The sequence below is a fragment of the Morus notabilis genome, unplaced genomic scaffold, assembly GCF_000414095.1.
Source record: "Morus notabilis unplaced genomic scaffold, ASM41409v2 Scaffold137, whole genome shotgun sequence".
Lineage (NCBI taxonomy): Eukaryota > Viridiplantae > Streptophyta > Magnoliopsida > Rosales > Moraceae > Morus > Morus notabilis.
This window is the reverse complement of record NW_010358172.1, coordinates 95,802-117,718: the sequence shown is the minus strand read 5'-3', so window position 1 is coordinate 117,718 and position 21,917 is coordinate 95,802. Positions and strand designations below refer to the sequence as shown.

The 21,917-nt window shown below is 36.3% G+C and overlaps 3 protein-coding genes across 3 annotated transcripts; 1 reads left to right on the top strand and 2 right to left on the bottom strand.

Moving 5' to 3' along the window:
- Positions 1-1,312: 1,312 nt before the first annotated feature.
- On the bottom strand, positions 1,313-2,641 carry LOC21407691 (PI-PLC X-box domain-containing protein DDB_G0293730). The gene has a single exon (XM_010092006.2). The coding sequence runs from the start codon at positions 2,490-2,492 to the stop codon at positions 1,536-1,538; it is 957 nt and encodes a 318-aa protein (XP_010090308.1). The 5' UTR covers positions 2,493-2,641; the 3' UTR covers positions 1,313-1,535.
- A 2,479-nt stretch (positions 2,642-5,120) lies between these two features.
- LOC21407690 (pentatricopeptide repeat-containing protein At2g21090) lies at positions 5,121-7,278 on the bottom strand. Its single transcript, XM_010092005.2, has one exon. The coding sequence runs from the start codon at positions 7,074-7,076 to the stop codon at positions 5,163-5,165; it is 1,914 nt and encodes a 637-aa protein (XP_010090307.1). The 5' UTR covers positions 7,077-7,278; the 3' UTR covers positions 5,121-5,162.
- A 5,495-nt stretch (positions 7,279-12,773) lies between these two features.
- On the top strand, positions 12,774-17,260 carry LOC21407687 (translocase of chloroplast 120, chloroplastic). Its single transcript, XM_010092002.2, has 2 exons — positions 12,774-12,844; positions 13,204-17,260. Exon 2 carries the CDS (start codon positions 13,233-13,235, stop codon positions 17,064-17,066), a length of 3,834 nt encoding a protein of 1,277 aa, XP_010090304.1. The 5' UTR covers positions 12,774-12,844; positions 13,204-13,232; the 3' UTR covers positions 17,067-17,260.
- Positions 17,261-21,917: the final 4,657 nt, after the last annotated feature.

The following is a 21,917-nucleotide window of genomic DNA, read 5'->3' as shown; positions in this document are numbered from 1 at the left end:
CAACCGGCCGAATACTTGAAGAATGGAGAAACGCATTGCAGCAGGATATTGTTGAAGCTTTGGTGTGCATCAAGGATTGAGACCGTTCCGACCAACGCTTACACGATACAATCTCACCGGCAAACCAAGAATGGATCGATGAATTTAATAGATTAACTTTTAATTTTCAAGATGATCCTTCTGCTTCATCTTGATAATTTCTTTGTAAATATTTATTTACTTTGTAATTTCTAATTTGTATAGTGTTTATTGTAATTTGTAATCTTGTATAGACTTTGTAAGTTCATCAAATTTGTAATTCGTCCCACAATGATTGCACTCTTTTTTCCTTACCAAGTTTTTATCTCAATTGGGTTTTTCTTGGTAAGGTTTTTAATGAGGCAATCATGAATTACAAATTTAAAAATCAATGAAGACGTAATTTTTTTTATATAGTTCGTTCGTGTCGTGTGTTCATTTCATATTTCAAATTGTAATATACACAATTACACATTGTAATTATACAAATACTTATTTCAACAACATAAAAATATAATATAAAAAAAAAAAAAATTCGGGCAACCGGTCGGGCATCGGGCAGCCCGACCGGGCACGGGCAGGCTTCCTCTGCCCGAAGCCCGTCCATGGGAATTTTTGGGTCGGGTCAGGCAGCCCGAATTTTCGGGCAGATCGGGTTCGGTCATCGGGCAAAAATTCAGACTTTTCGGTGGTCACGGGCGGCCCGTCCAAAGTTTCAGCACTACTCCCCAAATTCATTTTTCAAGGGTATCTTTGTAATTGTACATGTAATGTCATAAATTTGAGTTTAAGAAAGTACCAAGTGTCATTTTCCGTTAAAAACTCAACATAAGGGAAATTTTGCAAGAATTCTTAAGTTTAAGAGGAACAAATGTTGGGAGCATTTTCTGATAATGATAGTAGTTCAGGAGGAACCATGTAATTTGTCGTCCATAATATTAAGAAACCGCTAATAATTCGACATTCCTTAATCAAAATTTTGTTAAATCCAGAGCCGAAGATTTCAATTTGTAGTAAGTAGTAACCGGCTTCATAAACAGCTACTTAATTACCCTTTGGCTTGTTTCTTTTTCTTTTCTTTTCTTTTCTTTTTTTCCATTTACAGAAACAAGAACAAAGAAAAATCTTGATAATAAGGAAGGGAATGCAACTTTCTCCAACGTGTGAATTTTTAAGGCAAACTTCGAATGTAAAATGGTTTTTCCAGTTCACAAATACACAAATTCTGTTCTTTGACCAACTCGAAGGCGATGAAGCTAAGAGCAACACATGGGAAAAAATATTAAAAAAAAAACACATGATATACATTATACACAACAGAAAAATTACATGTCATTTGCATTAATGGAGAAATAACATTTCATGAAACCCGTAATATAACGCACTATGAACAAATAAATCAACAAACGTAGAAATAACACCCAGAGACCCCAACAGACCAAAAATTACAGAAACGGGAAAAAATACACAAGAAATATTTTAAGAAAAAAGAAAGAATTCAATTAATTAAAGCATCATCAAGCCTTGCCTTCAACCCTTGCATGAGTAAGGCCAACACAAGCATCAACAAAATCCTCATCAATAAAGTCCGTCGAAAATATCTGCAACTTATCAGCACACCCTTTGGCCACACACTGCGCTATGAACAATCTCGCATATCCATGGATCCGATTCGTCACCGGTTTCACGCACAGAACAGGATTATCCGCCTGCGGCGTCACGGTGTTCTCCACTCTGTAGAAGAACTTTCTAGAAGAAACCGGTGGTTGCTCGCTCAGATGCTTCATGTTGCTCTCGAACTTGGTCGATGGCAAGTCCGTGTCGATCCAGTTGTCCTTCAAGTGCCCGGAATTCCAAAACGGACTGCCCGCTTTCGGCTGCGGAGATTTTCTCGGCTTCCAAACACAAATCACCCTCTTAGGCAAAAGCTCCGAAACAGTCTTGCTAAAAACACGATCGTCTTGGTGGATCAAATACTCTCCCAAATTCTCCTCCAGATACTTCTCGAACTCCGGCGGGTCGTCGTGTCCGAACTCGGTCCGAATCTCGAGAATTATGATCTCCGATTGTGTCTCGGAGAGGAACTTCTTGACGTCCTTTATGACGACGTCGACGCTGTAAGTGGCGAGGACTCCGTGGCAGACTCGGCTGTCTTCTTGGACTCGGATGTCGAGAACTCTGGCGCCTCTTACGAGCTGGTTGTAGATAGAGAGCGATTGGCATTGAGCAAAGGGACGAGTTATGAACAGGAAGCCGATCTTGTTCGTTGCGGAGTCGTGGGTCCCGGGCCAGACGATCTGGTTTATGTGGAGTTTTTCCGGGTTGAGGTTTCCCATCCAGTTCTTTCTGTCCGGTGGACGGTAATCGCTTCCCGGGAAAGTGTCGCCGCAGTTTCCCTGCAGATCGCAGAGCGTCTTCTTCTCCGTCGAGATCGCTTTTCTTCGATTCACCTGCTTTGAAACATGCGAACCCATCTTTGATGATGATTATGATGATCAAGAAAGTTTCCGTTTCTTGTTCTTGACCTTCTTGGCAGTGTTAGCACGGAAGAGGAAGGGATTAGGTTGATGGGTTTTAATATAATTCATTGTTGTAACGTCAAGGATTTTTAGGCTGTTTTCAATTATAAAACTTTAAAAAATAAAAATTATCATATTGTTGTTATCTTGGTGATATTTTTATTTAAGGAAGAGGAGGAGATGGATTGTCATTTAGTTTGGTGGGGCCGCTTCATTATTGTTGGAGAGTCATAATCTATTGGCATCATCACCACTTGTAATAATCGATATATCTTTCTTTGGATTGGTCCACTTGTATGGCTCTCCAATTTTACTTGAGTTGGTTATTTTTGTTATTCAGTTATATATTATTTGTTTGATTTGTCATAGCCAATCCTCCAAAGTGAGAATTGATATTAAATTGAACACGTTTTACATCTATGTGGACCCAAAAGCTGACCACATGGCAGGAGAGAGAAACCACATCATCTTAATTCCTTGTTTAACCACCGCCAAAAAACCAGACAATGAGACAAATGATCTTTGGAATAAAATATCAACACAAGAATAGTGGCCGTAACAACAAAAGGTAGTTTACTCAGAAGGAACTGTAATATGAGACTTTATAGGAACCAGGGAAAAAAAAATCTTGTGTTTACATACTGAGTAGTGAAGAAACACTTGTCATTGTTCATCTGTTGTTTCAATAAAACATGTTTTCCTTTCAGATAAATTGACATCGTTTATTTCATCGATTTAAATTTTCAGTTCTAAATTTTTACAGTTAAAAATTCTTAAAAAATATCACATTTAATTTTTTTATTATAATTAAATTTTTTTAAAAAATATCACATTTTAATTTAAATTAAAAACTTAAATTCACGCGATGAACAGAACCTAAAAAAAAAAACAATTTTCGTTATTGTTGAGAGTCACAATTACAGAAGTCCTAGCAGATGAGCTGGAAGGGCATTACAATTCCACCAAATTCAATGGTCCCTCCTACATAGTCGTGAGGATATTTTACTCATAATTGGACAAAGCAAGAAATTTGTGGCAAAGCACTAATGCATTAGGTTTCGAGGGGCCCACCCCGCGCAATTAGTTTAGTTGAAAATCAAAGGAGTAATAATTTCAAAAAAAATAAAATCAAATGGAGTAATGATTCATTTTATCATTAGTTTCAAACACGCAAGTGACTTAAATTAATTTTGAAAAAATAAGAATTTTATATATTTTTTAGTTCTAAAAATTCGTGCCATAATTCGAATCATGGTTCGTGATTCGTTACAATATTTTTTTCACAAAAAAATACACGTAAATCGAGAATAATTTTAAATTATGATTACCAAACATGTTTATTTTCAAATAAAGGTTATTAAGAGTCTATAATAAATATTTTGTGTAAGATTTTATGAGTGTTTAAAGAAAAATATAGAGAAATAGTGTTATTTTTTTAGAGAAAAGTGAGGAGAAAAATAAGTAAAGTGTGTAGAAAGTTTTTGGTAGAGAGAGAAAGAGATAGACAGTTTATTAAGTGTGTAATTTTAAAATTATTAGTGATTATTTTTCTCTCTTTTATGGACATAAAATTTTTTTTCAAAGCACTTAAATTTTTATCCTCTCTATTTTTTTTTTAATTTTTTTTTTTACTGCACGGGTATAGGGAGTGTTTTTTCCCTCTAACACCTCCAGACAACCAAGAACCAAAGAAGAGATGATGATCCGGCCCTTCAGTCACGGCTGGAGCAAAAAGAATTTCACCTGGCTGACTTGTTGGCAGTGTTTATTTGAATTCACTTTCTACTTCTGTCTAATTTGCAGCATCAAATTGCTTTGATAGCTTTTCAAAAACAGTGGAAAAACATCGGAAAATAAATCGAAGAACAATTACAATTTTGCTTATCGGATGTCCCCAACATGAGTGGCAAGCTGGATTAGAAACCTGTTTTTAGTACTACCAGGTCGGCCAACGTAAAGCCAGTCCTACACACGCCGGCTCAATAGTTCAGTATTTAGTACTCTTTGGTCCTTTCCAATGTTATCCATGAAATGAACGACACAAGAAACCATGACATGAAAGATCTTTATTAAGGCCTCGTTCATTTCACCGATTCGAGTTTTCAATTTTAAATTTTTACAGTAGAAAGCTTTCAGAAAATGTCACATCTAACTTTTTCTGCTATAGTGAAAAGTTCTCATAAAATGTTACATCTTAGCTCAAATTGAAAACTCGAATCCGCGAAGTGAACAAGGCTGATAAGTCGCTTTGGCTAATTGGCTAGGCTACATAAAAGATTTTTCTTTTTAATGACAGCAAACTTTAATCTAATGAAAATGACAGGCCAGCAAGGAAAAAAGAATCCAGCCAACAGAAAATGAAGAGAATAAATTAAGAAACAGTAAATTCAGAATTCTTTACTAATGAATTCATGAACATCGAAGGCAAAAAATCTGACTTTCCGTCAGCTATATGAATCTTTTTAAGGAATCTCTCAAGAATGCATGATTGTGGAGATTCAATTCTATGTTGAAATCTGAACATGAAGACAAAATTTAATGTTACAAGTTAAGGAAAACTGACTGGAAAAATATCATGCCTCTTATTCTCCTCGGATAACAAACAATCCACAAAAGAAATATTTGTCAAAAATTTACCTCAGTGTTAAGAAATGAAACATCAACTTCCATCTGTCCAGCTAACTCTTCCAAAACTGAGTATATTACTTCTTTCATTGGATGCAATTTATCGGATGCCATAAATGTGTACACTTTATTATCAATTTCTATCCAACTAACAGCGCGCTCTTTTTTCACATGCCTTCTGTTCATAAGTTGTCTTACCTTTCGCACCAATTCCCATCTCCCAAGCACCGCATATATACTAGAAAGAAATACGTACGCATCGGGAGATTGAGGGTTTAACTCAATAAGGTGTTCAGCAGCTTTGCTTCCCAGCTCTAAGTTCCCCTGAATTCTGCAAACACCAAGTAAGGCATTCCAAACTTGATAACCTGGCTTACTCGGCATCTTCTCAATCTCGTTCATCAGTTCATTAAAACATCTGGCGCGGCCCAGGAGATCAATTAAGCATGCATAATGTTCTTGATCGGGAACAATAACATGATCTGTTGCCATGGATTTGAAGATCCTAAGCCCTTCCTGTACTAGACCTGAATGACTACAAGCATTTAGAAGGACAACAAAGGTGATCCTATCAGGTTTCAGTCCTGTTCTAACCATGTCTTCAAACATCCGAATTGCCTCTTTTCCAAGACCATGCTGTGCCAGGGCAGATATCATTGTATTCCATAATATAACATCATGTTTACAAGACAATAGATTAAAGACCCGGCAAGCACTTTCCAAACTCCCACATTTTGTATACATGTCAATGAGAGAGCCTATAACTATTGTGTTGGGTCTGAAATTAGATCGTATCAAAAAGCCATGTATTTGATTTCCATGTTTAAGTGAAGCTATACTAGCACAAGCACAAAGGCAACTACTGAAGGTAAACTGATCAGGTCTAATCTGAAACATCATCATTTTCCTGAACAATGTTAGTGCTTCATACCCCATACCATTTCTAGCATAGCCCGCAATCAAAGCCGTCCAGGAGACAGGGTTTTTTTCAGGCATCTGATCAAACAACCCGCAAGCCGATCTCATATCTCCCCACTTGGCATATCCAGAAACCATAGTGGTCCATGCCGGAACATCCCTTACTGTCATGGAGTCAAAGAATCTTCTTGCATCTCCCATCTCTCCACACTTCGCATAACCATCAACAACCGAGCTTGAAAGCACCATATTGGACGAAAACCCGGCAACGAAAACCTGCCCATGGACCTGCCTAGTAAGCTCCAACTCCTTCAACTTAACACACACAGTCAAAACACCTGCAAAGCTAAACTCATTATACCCAATCCCGAGTCTCCGCAACTCTCTATAAAACCCCAAAGCCTCGTCAGAAAAACCATTCTGAGCATACGCAACGACCATAGTGTTCCACGACACAAAGTCCTTCTCAGGCATTTCATCAAACAACCTCCGCGCAGCCTCCAACTTCCTCAATCTAGCGTACCCAGAAAGCATGTTGTTCCAAGAGTACAAATTTCTAACAGACATTTTATCAAACACCTTGCGTGCCTCAACATCGTCACCGCATTTAAAGTACATAGCGATCAAATGGTTTGCCAAAAACACTCCTGGGCGCTTGAGACCAGTAAGCTTCAAATGAAGATGAACCCATTTGCCCTCCCTAAGGGACCTTCTATCTCCGCAGTGTTGCAAGAGCAGAGCGAGAGCTTTAGTGGGCAAGCGAATTCCTTTCTGGACGAGGACATCAAGAGAAGAGATTGCTTGCGAGAGGTTTCCTTGGGAGGCGAGATGGAGGAGGGATTGGGCGAGGCAGGGAAGATTCCGATTCTTGGTGGTGGTGGTGGTGGTGGGATTGCGTTGTCGATGCTTGTTATTGTTGTTAATGATGTTGTTGTGGTTGTGTTTGCTGCGAAAGTGGGTGATTGGATCGGGAGCTGGAGAAGGGGAAGAGGGCATTGCAGGGGGAGACCATGAAAGTCAGAAGTTGAGGTCTTCATCTATGGCGGTGGCGGTGGCCGAGTCATGGAGGTTGGGGAAAGTCGGCTCCGGCGAGCATCGCGGGGTTGGGATGGAAAGAGTATAAGTAATCTGGGCCTGGAAAGCTGATTCTGAATCTATGTCGTCGTTTGTTCGATGAAGTGAAAATGAGAGTTGGGTCGTCCACCACTGAGCTTCCCATTGGGTCATCCAATGCAACATTTCTTTGTTTTTGTTTCGGCCCTTTTGTTTTCTTTTTTGAAAGATAAGAAATTCAAGAAAAAAAATATATAGGCTCATGAATTACTTTCATTTTTTCCTATTCATGATCACTTTTCTGGTTTAAATTTTTCATGATATAAGGTAATAAGTTAGTTTTTTTAATGCATTGCGTGAGGGTAGTTCTATATAAAATGTAGGGATAAAATCAATTTAGTATCATGTATTATAATAGTACTTTGTGTTTTTGATAATATTAAAACAGTACATCGACGTTTTTATAAACCCTAAAGTTGATTTTTAAGACATATAATGTTTAAACTATCATTCTTATTAATTAGATAAAAATCAATATTTATAAAAAAAATATGAAAATATTTTAAAACAATAAAATATTTTAAAAAACAACAAAATAAAAAAGTTCATCTTTTTCTAGATTTATTAGTTTTTAGTTAATTAAATAGAAGGGCACTAAAGTGATTTTACATCTTAAAAATCAGTTTCATGGTAACAAGAAGATATTTATAAAAACATCGAAGTACCGTTTTAATATTATTAAAAATACATATTACTAAAAACATATTTTACTGTTACATGGGGTACTAAAATAATTTTATCCCTAAAATGTATAATTCAAATCTCTCCACCTTACTGTTAAACATGATGATAAATAAAAAAGGGATTGCGTTCTTACAAAATATAAAAAAAGAGACAAAAACTGTAGGGTGCATTTGGAATTAGTTTCAAAATGATTTTGTTTTTTGTATGAAACTGGAAATAAAAACGTTTTTAATCTCAGACAGAAATCGTTTCTGAAAATGCGTTTGGTAGTTTTATTAAGATATTATTTTCAGTTTAAGAAAAAACTAAAACTCTGTTTAGTTATATAATTTTTACCTACCTGCCCAAAAAAAAGGCATCTGCCCAAAGAAATAGAAACAAAAAATGAAAAATAACTTCAAATCATTTTCATTTTTAAGTGAATTTACACTAAACTAAAAAATAAAATTGTTTTTGATTTTCTTTTCTTTTTTTCTCCAAACACGTTGTTCCCCTCAATCTTATTTTTTTGTCTTGAAAAACGTGAAAAACAACAACGAAATTGGTTCTAAACACGCTAGTAGTTTTTTAGTTAAGTATTTAGAATCACATTTTTAATAAAGCTTGATACGTTAAGGTGATTTTAAAATTTATGAAGATGTAAAAAAATGTTAAAATAAAGTTTATATCGTGTTATACTAAAATTGTGATACAAGTTTCCAAGTCAATTTATGAGAAATTTTTTAGAAGTTACAACTTTTAGAATCAGTCAAGTCAACAATAGTTTTCAAAAATCTCTATCAGACAAGCACTATATACGCACTACACGCTTTCTTACCGGGCTCAATACTAGTAGTATAGTACCATTCGTTGGACAAAATTTGACTCTGAACATTATATAAGGCATTAAAGGACTTTCTTACATCACAATCTTTTTCCCTTTTGGTAGAGAAATCATCCCCGATCTTGCTTTAGACAAAATACGACTTTGACCGTTATATAAGGCACTAACAATGTGTTTGGTAAGGTGAAAATGAGAGAGAAAAGAAAATAGAATAAGGATTTTGTAGAGGAAAATGAAATTTTAAGTTGTTTGGTAGAGAAAAAAATGAGGAATGAAGAAAAATGAAAATCCATGCGGCCCATCAATTTTTAATCCTTCAAACTTTAAGAAGAAAAGATGAGGACAAAATTTTAACAAAAAAAAGAGATGTAAAATAACAATTTTAACCTTCACCATTCATCATATTTTTATTTGTATTGGGATATTATTGTAAAATGCCTTAAATTTAACATTTTCTCTTCACTTTTCTTTCTCTTCTACCAAACAACACGAGAGAAAATTATTTTACTTCCTTCACCTAGGTATTTAACTTACCTTTCCTTCCTATTTTTTATCCATCCTACCAAACATAGTATAAAAGACTTTCTAAAAGCTCAAAACTATAAACAAATTGCAATTTCCACTAAATAAAAAATAAAAAAAATCAATCACTATTATCGGCATTGCTTCTAACTGAATGCTATGCGTGTTTCTCTTCATAAAATGATAAAAATAACATTTTGTATTTACCTAATTCTTAAAAGTCTTATTTTTCCCGTGATTTTAACACAATAATTATCATTATCAAAATAGCTAGTGGAAGGAATATAAAGATGAGAATGTGAGGTTCGCGTCACTTATGTATTGCTTGGAAATTGTTTTTATGATTAAAAACACAAGTTGATAGGAAAAGCTAAAAACCAAAAAAAACTGACCTATAAAATTAGCTTTGTGAAGTTCATCTCATCCCAAAACAACTTGTTTTTAATATAAAGCTAAAAAACTTATTTTTAAAAGCTATGCTAAATTCGCCATCCGTTTCGCTTGTTCGAGTTTCTAATTTTGAGTTGAAAAGTTAATTTATATGAAAAAAAATATTACGGCATAAAAAATTAAATTTAAATTTTTATGAGAAAAAATAATATAATAAAAATTTAAGTTGTGACTTGAATAATGAAACAAACCATGCTTAATAAATGAACTTAACGTTTGCCTCCCTATTTGCCACCCTCTTTTCTTTTTGTGTATGACTTTCCATTAATATATGAATGGAACTTCCCGAGAATCCAAATCTATGGAAGTGATGAACTTCTACATTGATGTGCGGTTGATGTACCTTGGGATCAAACATCAACTTGAGCACCAATTCTAGGATATTACTTAATTGGTCAACTAGGCCTCAAAAGCTTCAAACCCCTTTAAGTCTTATTATTTATTTATTTAATTTTGTAGTAAAATGTTTTAGAAATGGGGTTTTCGAACCCATGGTCGACCGTATTTGAAATTGATCCTATTTTTATTTTTCATATCTTTTGATAAAGAAAAAATAAAAACGTTTTCAAAACAGCGTTTGGCGCAATAAAGACAAAAAATAGAAATGAAAATGATTTTTTGATTTAGTGTAAAATGAGATAAAAATGAAAAACGACTTTTAATCATTTTTCATTTTCTCATTTCTCGAGCAGAGAGAGAGAAAGAGATACATTAATGGGTTTTTTTACACTGAAAATAATCTCTTGATAAAATTACAAAACACATTTTTAAAAATGATTTCTATTTGAAATTGAAAACGTTTTCATTTTTATTTTCATACAAAAAATAAAATCATTTTAAAACGCATCCCATATGTTTCCTTTGGAAATTGAATGTCATCTCTCATGTTGATCTTTTGCAAAGGAGAAAGACAAGACCGTCGACGAGGAGGGAAATAAAATTTAGCTCAAAATTTGAGATAACTTCATTGCAACGCTTGAATGAATAAGATGTGATTGGATTTGTCCAATTGTCCAAAAACTCTTATTGTTGTATCTATATATGTTTTTTCTTCTGATTTATTTGTTTCCTTTTGGTCTTTTTAATGTTCGCACAGAAAACAACACGAGCAACCAACCAAACAATGACCCCAATGCTCCAAAAAAGCCTTCCAAATCTCAAACAAAAATGATTCTCGATGTGGATAGTTCTAATTAGAAAATTCCCAATCGTAAAACATGTGGTATTTTTTTTTTTCCTTTTCTATTGGTTTTTTCTCTCTAATTCCTATTGTCATTGTGTCATGGCAAGATCATTTATTAATTGTTTCAATAGCGATTTGTTAACAACTGGAGAATTCTTTGATGGGTTAGAAGATGCTATAAATTTGACGCTCAAATACATTTACTCATCTTAGTACGATTCTAATTTAATTTGACTTTACATAATGAAATGCAATAAAATACTACTTTATTGGTTTCGATTTTGATTTGATGCTAATTTATTCTCATTTTGCACATTTTATATCATTTTGATTTGATCTGATAGTACATTAATATCGTACAAATTTCATAATAAAGTGTTAATTTGAGGATAATATAATAGCGGCACTTTATTTATTGTAAGATGAACTGATCGATATTGTCCATTTTTACTCCTAAAATAAGAAGAAATACATTTCATATGCTATTGGTGAATAAGAAGAAAGACATTTTATTATTAAACTTACATTCTCTTAATTCTATTTTGGAGATCAACTAATTAAAGATTAAAAACATAGAGAAAAAAAGAAAAAAGACGAAGAATGGACTCCCCTTAAAAAACACATATCCCAAAAAGTTCTCATTTTGTAATTGGGTCGTGGAGCTCGTATTATAAAGGCACCTAATTTCATTCTCCCACAACAACCATTTTTTTAAGGCAATAAACGTTTATGTTTAGAAATTACGGAAAAAAAATCCCTTAAAAAAAGAAATTAAAAAAACAACGGGGTTAAAAAATTTGGATTATTTTCATAAATACTTGTTTTAAAATGCCCCTAATTTTTTAAAATGATTCAAAATACTTTCTAATATATACAAAACAGATCAAAGTGCCTATTTCATCTAGATCTGTCTATAAAATTAACAGATTTGATGACATGACTTTTCATTAAAACTTTATAAAACTATTTCAATATATATAAACTCTAATTATTAATAGAAAAACCAATTAGCTTTAATATAAAATCACACAAAATAAAATAAAATTTTAAAACTAATAAAAGCACAAACAAAACAAAAGTTAGAAAAAAAACACAGATAAGATGAACATTACTGCGTGTTTGAAATTGTTCTTGTTTTTATTTTTGTTGTTTTTTGAGGAAAAAATAAAAACGATTCCAAAACAGCGTTTAGCACAATTAAAGACAAAAAACGAAAATGAAAACGATTTTTTGGTTTAGTGTAAAATGTAAGAGAAATGAAAAATAAAAAAAAGTCATTTTTTCATTTTTTATTTTTATTTTTTCCTCTCTCGAGCAGAGAGATAAACATTAATGAGTTTTTTTATACTAAAAATTATCTCTTGATAAAACTATCAAGTACATTTTAAAAAATGCTTACCACCTCAGCAAATCTATTAGGTTTATAAACGGATTTAGACGGAAGGGGTATTTTAATCTATTTTATATATATTGGGGAGTGTTTTGAACTATTTTAAAAAATCAATGGGCATTTTTAAATAGAGCACATACTTAGGGTGTATTTATGAAAATAATCTAAAAAATTTCCATCTAATATGGCAAAAGCTTCTCAATTCTCATCAAGCGATCGACTAAACGGACGGTCCAGATCGGCCAACCGAATGACGCACGTGACACTCGAGGAAGCCACCGCATGTGCAGTAAAACAGGTAGGCCTGTTTTTCCGCTTTATGTCCACGTCACATGATTGGCCTCTTAACACCGATTCGCCACTCTCCACCGTCCGATGGAAACACTAGAGCCATCCTCAGCCGTTGATCACCTCTTATCCGTATTTCATCAACCTGGCAGTAGTAGTAATAAGCCTGAAAGTGGTAGTAGATATGGGAACACGCCCCAACCAAAAAGCTTACGAGCGGAGAAAAATAAAAAGAGAAGGCCGATCCTCTCTCTCTATCGCAAAGCCTTTCTCTCTCTAAAATTCGCTCTCTTTCTCATACCCAGAACCAGGTAATCCTTCTCTGCTATTGTTTTTCAATTTTTTTGGGTTCATTTGCATTCTCCACAAAACCCTAATAAAAACCATTAGCTCTTTGTCAGGATCTGATAATTTCCGTGTAAATTTTGTATCGATTTTTGCATCGTTCGTTTATTTGTTGTTGTTGTTGTTTTTTTTTTTGTTTTTGTTTTTGTTTTTTTTTTTCGCGTTGTGTAATTTCGTATTCGGTTATGGGTTTAATCTTTCTTTCTTTTTTTTTTAATCGAGATTTTTGATGTTATATCACGCTTATGATGATTATTTCTTTTGTTGTTGTATTGTTGGTTGAATGGTTTTCTTTTGGCGTTTTTTCGTGTTTTGGTGAATCTAGGGTTTACGAGTAACATTTGAGGATTGGGAATGGAGAATCGGAATGAGATTGTTGCTGAGTCTCGCATTCCTGAGGAAAATATTGTGGAAGTTGGGGTTTCTGAGGAGAGGGTAGAGGAGAAAGCCGTGCTTCGTTCTGATGGATTGGGATTAGATAATTGGACTGAGATGGTCGCTGAGTCTCGCCTTTTGGAGGAAAAGATTGTGGAAGTTGGGGTTTCTGAGGAGAGGGTAGAGGAGAAGGCCGTGGTGGGGTCTGATGGATTGAATGAACCGGAAGCGGAGGAGGTTTTCGAGGAGGCAATGGATACCCAGGAGCATTTGGATGAGCAGGGGAAGAAAGCTGATTTGGGCGATCGAAATGAAGAAGAGAATGCAAAGATGGTTAGTGCCGAGGGTTCGTCAGTTGTTGAGGAGGTCCCCATTGCTGGTGATGAGGTTGAGAATTTTGAAGAGGCGATTGGGGTTCCTGGTGAGGTTGGAGAACACGAGGACTGGGTTGGGGATGAGGAGGAGGAAGTTATTAGTGCCGAAGAGAAGGCGAGAGATTTCACTTGGGGGAACAATGTTGAGGAGGCTGCTGTTGCAGGCGGGATTGATGAGGGAGGGACTAAAATGGAAGATGCGACCAATGATGTGAATGGACTGGGAGATGATGGGTTGGTGGGGACCTCAGAAGATGGGCTAAAAGTGATTTCCGAGATTGTAGTTGGTTCCGAGATACAATCTACAAATGCTGTAGATGAGGTCAAGGAGAACTCTCGTATAGTGACTGAGGATGAGAAAACTGAAATTGATGATGCTGGTAATGTGAATCAGGAGAAGGCGGTCGCAGGTGAAGATTTTGGCAATGGAGCTGCCTCTCTTGATTCTCATCAGGAAACTGAGTCCAGTAAGGAGACTTCAACTGAAGCTGATAATGTCCAGGTGTTACATGAAAATATTTTGGTTGCTGAAGATCGAAATGGCAATATTATAAATGAATCAGACAGGCCAAGTATGGAGTTTCATGATGATCAGGGTGTCAAGCCGGCTGAAGAAGCTATGGATAGCGAACATCAGGAACCTGATAGTAGCGGACCAAAATATGGTACGACTAGCGCTGATTCAATACATAATGATGATAGTGCAGAACCACAAAACTCTTACATAGATACCGAACAAAAAAGTTACAGGAATGGGGAAGCGGAAGATTCTTCTGCTGGACTTCCTTCTGAACACAGTGGAGAAACTTCTGAGCTGAAAAGCAGTTTAGACGGCACACAATCATCTACTCAGGATAAGGCAGTTACATCAGAAGAAGTTGTAAGCATGCCCTTCTCTGAAAATTCTACAATAGAGAAGACAGAGGTGATTCAGGCCAGTGCCACTGACTTGAGAACTGAGAGTTCGAAGGCTAGTCAACCTGAACAAGTTAGGGACGTTCATGTTGTCTATGACAACGGCACGGCAAAGGAGCCAGAAAAGAAAGAAGAGAAGCGCAGTACTCAAATGAATAGGCCACATGATAAACCAACACAAGGGCAACCTTCATTACCTGCAGGGCAACCTTCATTACCTGCAAGGCCTATCAATCCTGCTACCTCTCCTGCACGACCAGCCGGCTTAGGGCGTGCTGCACCTCTCTTGGAACCTGCACCTCGTGTTGTGCAGCAGCCTCGGGTAAATGGTACCGTATCTCATACACAGAACCAACAAATTGATGAACCTGTTAATGGGGATTCAGAGGACTATGAAGAAACTCGTGAAAAACTCCAGATGATAAGGGTAAAATTTTTGCGGCTTGCGCATAGGCTTGGACAAACTCCTCATAATGTTGTTGTAGCTCAAGTTTTGTACAGACTGGGTTTAGCAGAGCAACTGCGTGGGAGAAATGGAGGTCGTGTTGGGGCCTTTAGCTTTGACCGTGCAAGTGCCATGGCCGAGCAACTTGAGGCATCAGGGCAGGAACCCCTTGATTTCTCTTGTACTATTATGGTCCTGGGAAAGACAGGGGTAGGTAAAAGTGCAACCATCAATTCAATATTTGATGAGGTGAAGTTTGGCACCGATGCCTTTCAAACGGGTACAAAGAAGGTTCAGGATGTTGTGGGAACTGTGCAAGGGATCAAAGTACGGGTCATTGACACACCAGGCCTTCTTCCTTCATGGTCTGACCAGCGTAAAAATGAGAAGATTCTTCTATCTGTAAAGCGCTTTATCAAGAAAACACCTCCAGATATTGTTCTGTATCTTGATAGGTTGGACATGCAAAGCCGGGATTTTAGTGATATGCCACTGTTGCGCACTATAACGGAGATATTTGGCCCTTCAATATGGTGCAATGCAATTGTGGTTTTGACCCACGCCGCGTCCGCTCCACCTGAGGGTCCTAGTGGTGTTCCTTCCAGTTATGACATGTTTGTCACTCAACGATCTCATGTTGTCCAGCAAGCCATTCGCCAGGCAGCTGCGGATATGCGACTGATGAACCCTGTTTCGTTGGTGGAGAACCACTCTGCATGCAGGATAAATAGGGCTGGACAGAGAGTGTTGCCAAATGGTCAGGTTTGGAAGCCACACTTATTACTGCTCTCGTTTGCATCAAAAATTTTGGCAGAAGCAAACGCACTTCTAAAGTTGCAAGATAGTCCACCAGGAAAGAATTTTGCAACTCGGTCTAGGGCACCTCCTCTGCCTTTCCTTCTTTCTTCTCTGCTACAATCAAGGCCAGAGTTGAGGCTGCCTGAAGAGCAGTATGGTGATGATGATGATCTAGATGATGATTTGGATGAATCATCAGATTCTGATAATGAATCAGAACTTGAAGAGTTGCCACCATTTAAACGTTTGAGCAAGGTCCAGGTGGCTAAGCTTTCTAAAGCTCAAAAGAATGCGTATTTTGATGAGTTGGAGTATAGGGAAAAGCTTTTGATGAAGAAACAGTTGAAGGAGGAGAAAAAACGGCGGAAGATGATGAAACAAATGGCAGCTTCAGTGAAGGATCTGCCGAATGAATATGGTGATAATACAGAGGAAGAAAGTACTGGTGCGGCATCTGTCCCTGTTGCCATGCCAGATTTGGTATTACCTGCTTCATTTGATTCTGACAATCCCACCCACCGGTATCGTTATCTCGACTCTTCCAACCAGTGGCTTGTGAGGCCTGTCCTAGAAACTCATGGCTGGGATCATGATGTTGGTTATGAAGGAATAAATGTGGAGAGAATTTTTGCGGTTAAAAACAAAATACCTCTATCTTTTACTGGCCAGGTTTCTAAGGATAAGAAGGATGCCCATCTCCAAATGGAAGTGGCGAGCTCAATAAAGCATGGTGAAGGCAAAGCAACTTCATTAGGATTTGATATGCAGACTGTTGGGAAAGACATCTCTTATACTCTGCGGAGCGAGACGAGGTTTAGTAATTTTAGGAAGAACAAGGCAACTGCCGGTATCAGTGTTACAGTCCTGGGAGATTCATTATCAGCTGGAGTTAAAGTGGAAGACAAGTTGATCGCCAATAAACGGTTTCAGGTGGTTATGACTGGTGGCGCAATGACCGGCCGCGGTGATGTTGCTTATGGCGGCAGCCTTGAGGCACAGTTGAGAGATAAAGATTATCCGCTGGGTCGCTCACTATCAACTCTTGGGTTTTCTGTCATGGATTGGCATGGTGATCTTGCTATAGGATGCAATATACAGTCTCAGATTCCAGTTGGACGCCACACAAACTTAGTTGCTCGTGCAAATTTGAACAACAGAGGAGCTGGACAAGTTAGCATTCGCTTAAACAGTTCAGAACAGCTTCAACTAGCTTTGACTGCACTCGTTCCAATACTCAGATGGTTACTTGCTTACCCCCAGCAATTGCAGTTTGGGCAATGATCGTGGCGGTTATAGGTCTATTGAATTCATCTCTTGTCAACCCAGAAGCGTTTTCCATTAGTTTCTTATAGTGATTTTAGCTTCCTTAATTAGATAGTCGGATTTGGTGATTTTTCCTGTAAGCTTCTGGACCAAGTTTTGCTATTTTCTGTTCAATCAGACCTTTATCTAAATTCTGTGTGAAAATTATTTCATATTGCGAGTCGAAGTAATAGTTTTTCCCCTAGAAAATCAACAATGCAGGAGTCGCTTACATTCTTTGTTTAGTGTCATTTCATCAATGAAATAGCTCAAAACAGAGAGCAATAATAATGGGCATATCATATCCCTTTGCTATGCGAGTAATCTTTGACTTTCAGAGACTTGCTCGGAAAAAGGACCCGGTGTTGGTCTTTGGTTCTCAGAATCTCATGCAATGTCCAAAACATGAACAGAATCTCGTGCTCATTGATAGCTACTCTTTTAAATGATTAGAAAAAGCCATTAGGATACGTTTTTGCTGCTAGGTGCCAACAATGGACCATCTTTGTGTCGTATCCTCCTGATTGTTGTCATTGTCTTGTATGTATTATTATTGAAGGTATGACTGTAAAATTGATGTCTATATCAGAGTAGTGTCCACTGTCCACTAAGTATTAAAGTTTATTCTATACCTTCTCACGTACTTGTCTCCCCACCCCTCCAACAAAAATAAGAGAATATAAAAGAAAATGGTTGTAACTTATATATTTACAGGGAGGAGAAGATGGGATTTGTTTACTTTTTACCTGATAAAACAATCAGGCAGGCTACACGATACAAAATTCGGTGAAATTAACTACATCACTTGAAAACAACAATACAACAGGGAACTGATGACAGAATTAAAAACGACAACAATAGAGTGACAACGACATTGGAATTGGAACGGATAAAAAAGATGAAAATGGAAACAAGATGGTGGTGTAAAAACTAATAATAAAAAAAAGTCCATAACATGAAAAAGTGAAGAGCAACCAGTAGCCAACAAAGTAGGTCTCGGATGCTATTATAACCAAAAAGCACAAGCTGCAGGCATGCTCACTTTAGTGTCATCCAAAAACGAAGCTAACACAGCAGCAGAAGAACGTACGAGGACAATTCAAACCATTAATAATAGTTCAAAACCTTGATTTTAGAATTCAACCACCCTAAATTCTAACAATCTGAATTGATACTTCGACAAATTGAATGAGATTTGCTGGAAAAAACAAGTTCCATGATGCTGGGGTGGACCATGAAAAGAATGATTTAATCAAATGTAAGCGATGCTCAAGTTCCTTTGTTCGAAGAATTTCTAGTCTACTCTTTGGAATGATGCTTTTAGGTGATTCAGTATTTGCTTAATTAAAGGCGATTTTCCAGAACAAGATATAGTTCGGCTAAAAATGCAATCTTCCAAAACTTGGTGCAAGTATTTACTGGCATTACACAGATCTTGTTATCAGAAGTAGAAGACATGATTCACATACTAAAACCCTTGTATTTATAGATGGTATTGTAAAGTATCTGGTGGAATTAGAGAATCAATATGGGAAAGTTAGCGTTTTCTTACAGGCTGCCACAGTTATAATTTACATCAAAATTAAAATTTTAGATTTCATTATACTGATAAAGTATATTGATATCAGTTAGTGAATTTGTATATGAAACGGTTCTAATACTTGTTTTCTCCAAATAAGTTACAGAGGTAACCACGTTCATGCAATATAGAAGTGGAGTTGAATGTGACACAGCATAGATACAGAACTACATGATGTTTCTCATCCAAGGTTAGAAACAGTACAAATGTGAATAGAAATTAGTATATCCCTAAAGAATACGTATAAGTTGGAAGAAATATTGCACGAAATATAGGTTCATGACATGCGAGGAGAGCAGCAAAAGGCCAATAAGCAACAGATAAAAACAAATACATTTCATCATGGGAATACAATCAATAACTATTCTTCAATCCAATAATAAATAGTAGTAAATCCAAATATAAAAACCAAATATACTCAATCTTCTTTGTTATTTCTTATTTTCTTTACCAAGGAAACAGAAGAAAGAAGCTGTAGAAACATAAAAGTTCACAGTGGATATGATCAGACGGTTGCATTAGGAATCAAACTAGGAATTGAAACAACAAGAACTTGATGGAAACTCAAACACACTCTAAAGGAATGGTAAAAATAACAAAAGAAAGTATAAAGAATTTGAAGATCCAATCATATAAACAAGCATAAAGAACAACAGAACATGAAAGTGTGACATAAACGCACTTTCTATGACAAAGAAAACTGAAATCTCAAGAGAAGCGCAAAGAGAGAGAGAGTGAAACGACTCTGCCCATTCCATTGGAGTCACCAAGCCCATTACAAGAGAGTACCATTGAAGAGGAAGCTAATCCAGAGTTGGGCCTAGAAGATCAGATACCAGCCCAAGTCACAAGAGACCCACGTCGCACCACGAAACCTCCAATATGGATGAACGACTATGTCGTTTGATGCCTTGTCACGACATGTCGTTTGAGAGCTGGTTGTTGCAACCAATTTCTGTTGTTTTCTTTGCTCTGTTTTGTTTGTTTGGCATTTCTGCTTGTAACCAATTTTGGTTAGAGATTGTTAGCCTCCGAGAACTGTGCTAGGTAGAGAGGGGAATATGTTCTGGATTTGCTGCTAGATGATGGCATGGAATGAATTAAGAGAAATCTCTTTCCTCTCCCTTTCTTCCCTCGTCCCTCTGTTACTTCTTCTTCTTCTTCTTCTTCTTCTTCTTCTATTTCCTCTCCTGTTATATTCTTCTTGGAGCTGGCACTCGCTCGAAGAGTGTTGAATTCTCGCTGAAATCGTTTGTGATTGCAGGGGATGTATCAGAGAGAGGGGACAAATTAATCATGCAGCACTTGTAAGAGCACACAGCTGAGCTGGGAATGTTCCAAAACCCCTAAAAGACATTCCTTTCTCAATCATGGAGTATTTTGAACTTTGAAGACAGATGGCATTACTTCTCCTAGATTATTTTGTCTATCTTCTTATCTCATAAAGAAAAAAGACAATCATATAAACAAGCATAAAGAACAACAGAACATGAAAGTGTGACATATAAACAGACACTTTTTATGACAAAGAAAACTGAAATCTCAAGAGAAGTGCGAAGAGAGAGAGAGAGGGGACAAATTAATCATGCAGCACTTGTAAGAGCACACAGCTGAGTTGGGAATGTTCCAAAACCTCTAAAAGACATTCCTTTCTCAATCATGGAGTATTTTGAACTTTGAAGACAGATGGCATTACTTCTCCTAGATTATTTTGTCTATTTTCTTATCTCATAAAGAAAAAAGAAAAAAAAAACCGAATTTTTAGAAGTCAGGCAAGTTTTCTTTTAAATGAACGTAGTTTATGCAAGCTCAATGCCAAAGTCTTACAATATCTGGGGTCTTTTTAAGATTCATGAAAGACAACACCACAAGACAACTGGCCCAAGTATAAAATTGAGGTAGAAAAATTCGGCGTTTCGGTTACAGCTCTCAGCAATCACAGCCTGCAATATTCGTTACTATGACATGTCATGGCATTGTCATGAGAACAGAATATTGCAAGTCGCGATTGCTGAGAAGTGAGAAGTGAAGATAATTCCAGGAGAAGCAGCCACGCTGCATAGACAAGTTCATTGTGGACTGGTGCGCCCACAGGTTGAAGCAAAGGACCTCGGGTTTACACCGCTCCTGAGGGAAGGCGTAGGAAAAGCGTCCCTCCACAAACGCTGCAAGCAGAGAAAAATCACAAATACAATTAGAAAAAAGCTGGCGAGGAGTGGACATGCTGCTTGTGAAAACTGAAAGAATGATATGATAAAGTAAACAAATTAATACCATCTATAAAGATCATTATAAACTTAGTCATATAAAGATTATTCTCTATTTGCTCATTTATCGTATCAAGATTCTTTAATGACGCTTTACCATATCATATATGATAAACCAGCAATTAAGTTTCTAAGCAGCAACCAGTAACAAAGTAAATTATTCCCTGCTTTTTTTTTTTTTTTAGATATCAAATGAACGCTATCTAGATTATTTTGGAACTCTATCACGAGGATATTTAACCAAGTAGGCCTGTGAAAATCATGATGCTCATTTGAGAGTTACCAAGAAACCAACATAGTAGAATACATACAAATTACTAGAGAAGCTGAAACTGAATACACCAATTAGAACAAGCTGAAACTCTAGTTTACTTACACTAACAGAACATGCATGGATTTGACAAACAAAACCTTGTATTGAAAACAAAACAGAAATCTCAATAAAATCGTAAACATATAGGAAAGGCTGAAAATTCCACACCAGAGTGAGAAAATATATGCGACTTCAGGTTCAGGAAAAACACGAAGAAATCATAATCAAACAGAGAAAATTCCATTACGTTTTTTTCTTTTTTTTTTTTGCTTTATTTTGAAACTTAAGAGAGAGAAAACAAGCACCAATAAGATAATAAGGGAATGGTTCTTTTTAGACAAATTCTTAATTTGAGTTGCGTATACGAGAGAAAAATATTATAACAAAAAAATTAAATTTAAATTTTTATGAGAGAAAATACTGTAACAATAGAACTTGAATTGTAAAAATAACAATAAATATTTTGAAAAAGCAAGAACTTAACACAAAGAATAACAACAATAAGAGGGCCTGAAAGTAAAACCCAATAAATCAAACACGAAGAATAGAAACATACCTGACGCACAAAATCATATAGAATTTATAATGGGACTCATATGAGAAAGAACTAACCCGAAGGAACAAATGAAGGTACAAACTTTAGTGACTTATTTTATAGGCTGACCTATCCA

What these genes read in the sequence shown, in the direction of transcription:
- LOC21407691 (XM_010092006.2), bottom strand. Translation starts at nt 2,492, where the DNA reads ATGGGTTCGCATGTTTCAAAGCAGGTGAATCGAAGAAAAGCGATCTCG.
- LOC21407690 (XM_010092005.2), bottom strand. Translation starts at nt 7,076, where the DNA reads ATGCCCTCTTCCCCTTCTCCAGCTCCCGATCCAATCACCCACTTTCGC.
- LOC21407687 (XM_010092002.2), top strand. Translation starts at nt 13,233, where the DNA reads ATGGAGAATCGGAATGAGATTGTTGCTGAGTCTCGCATTCCTGAGGAA.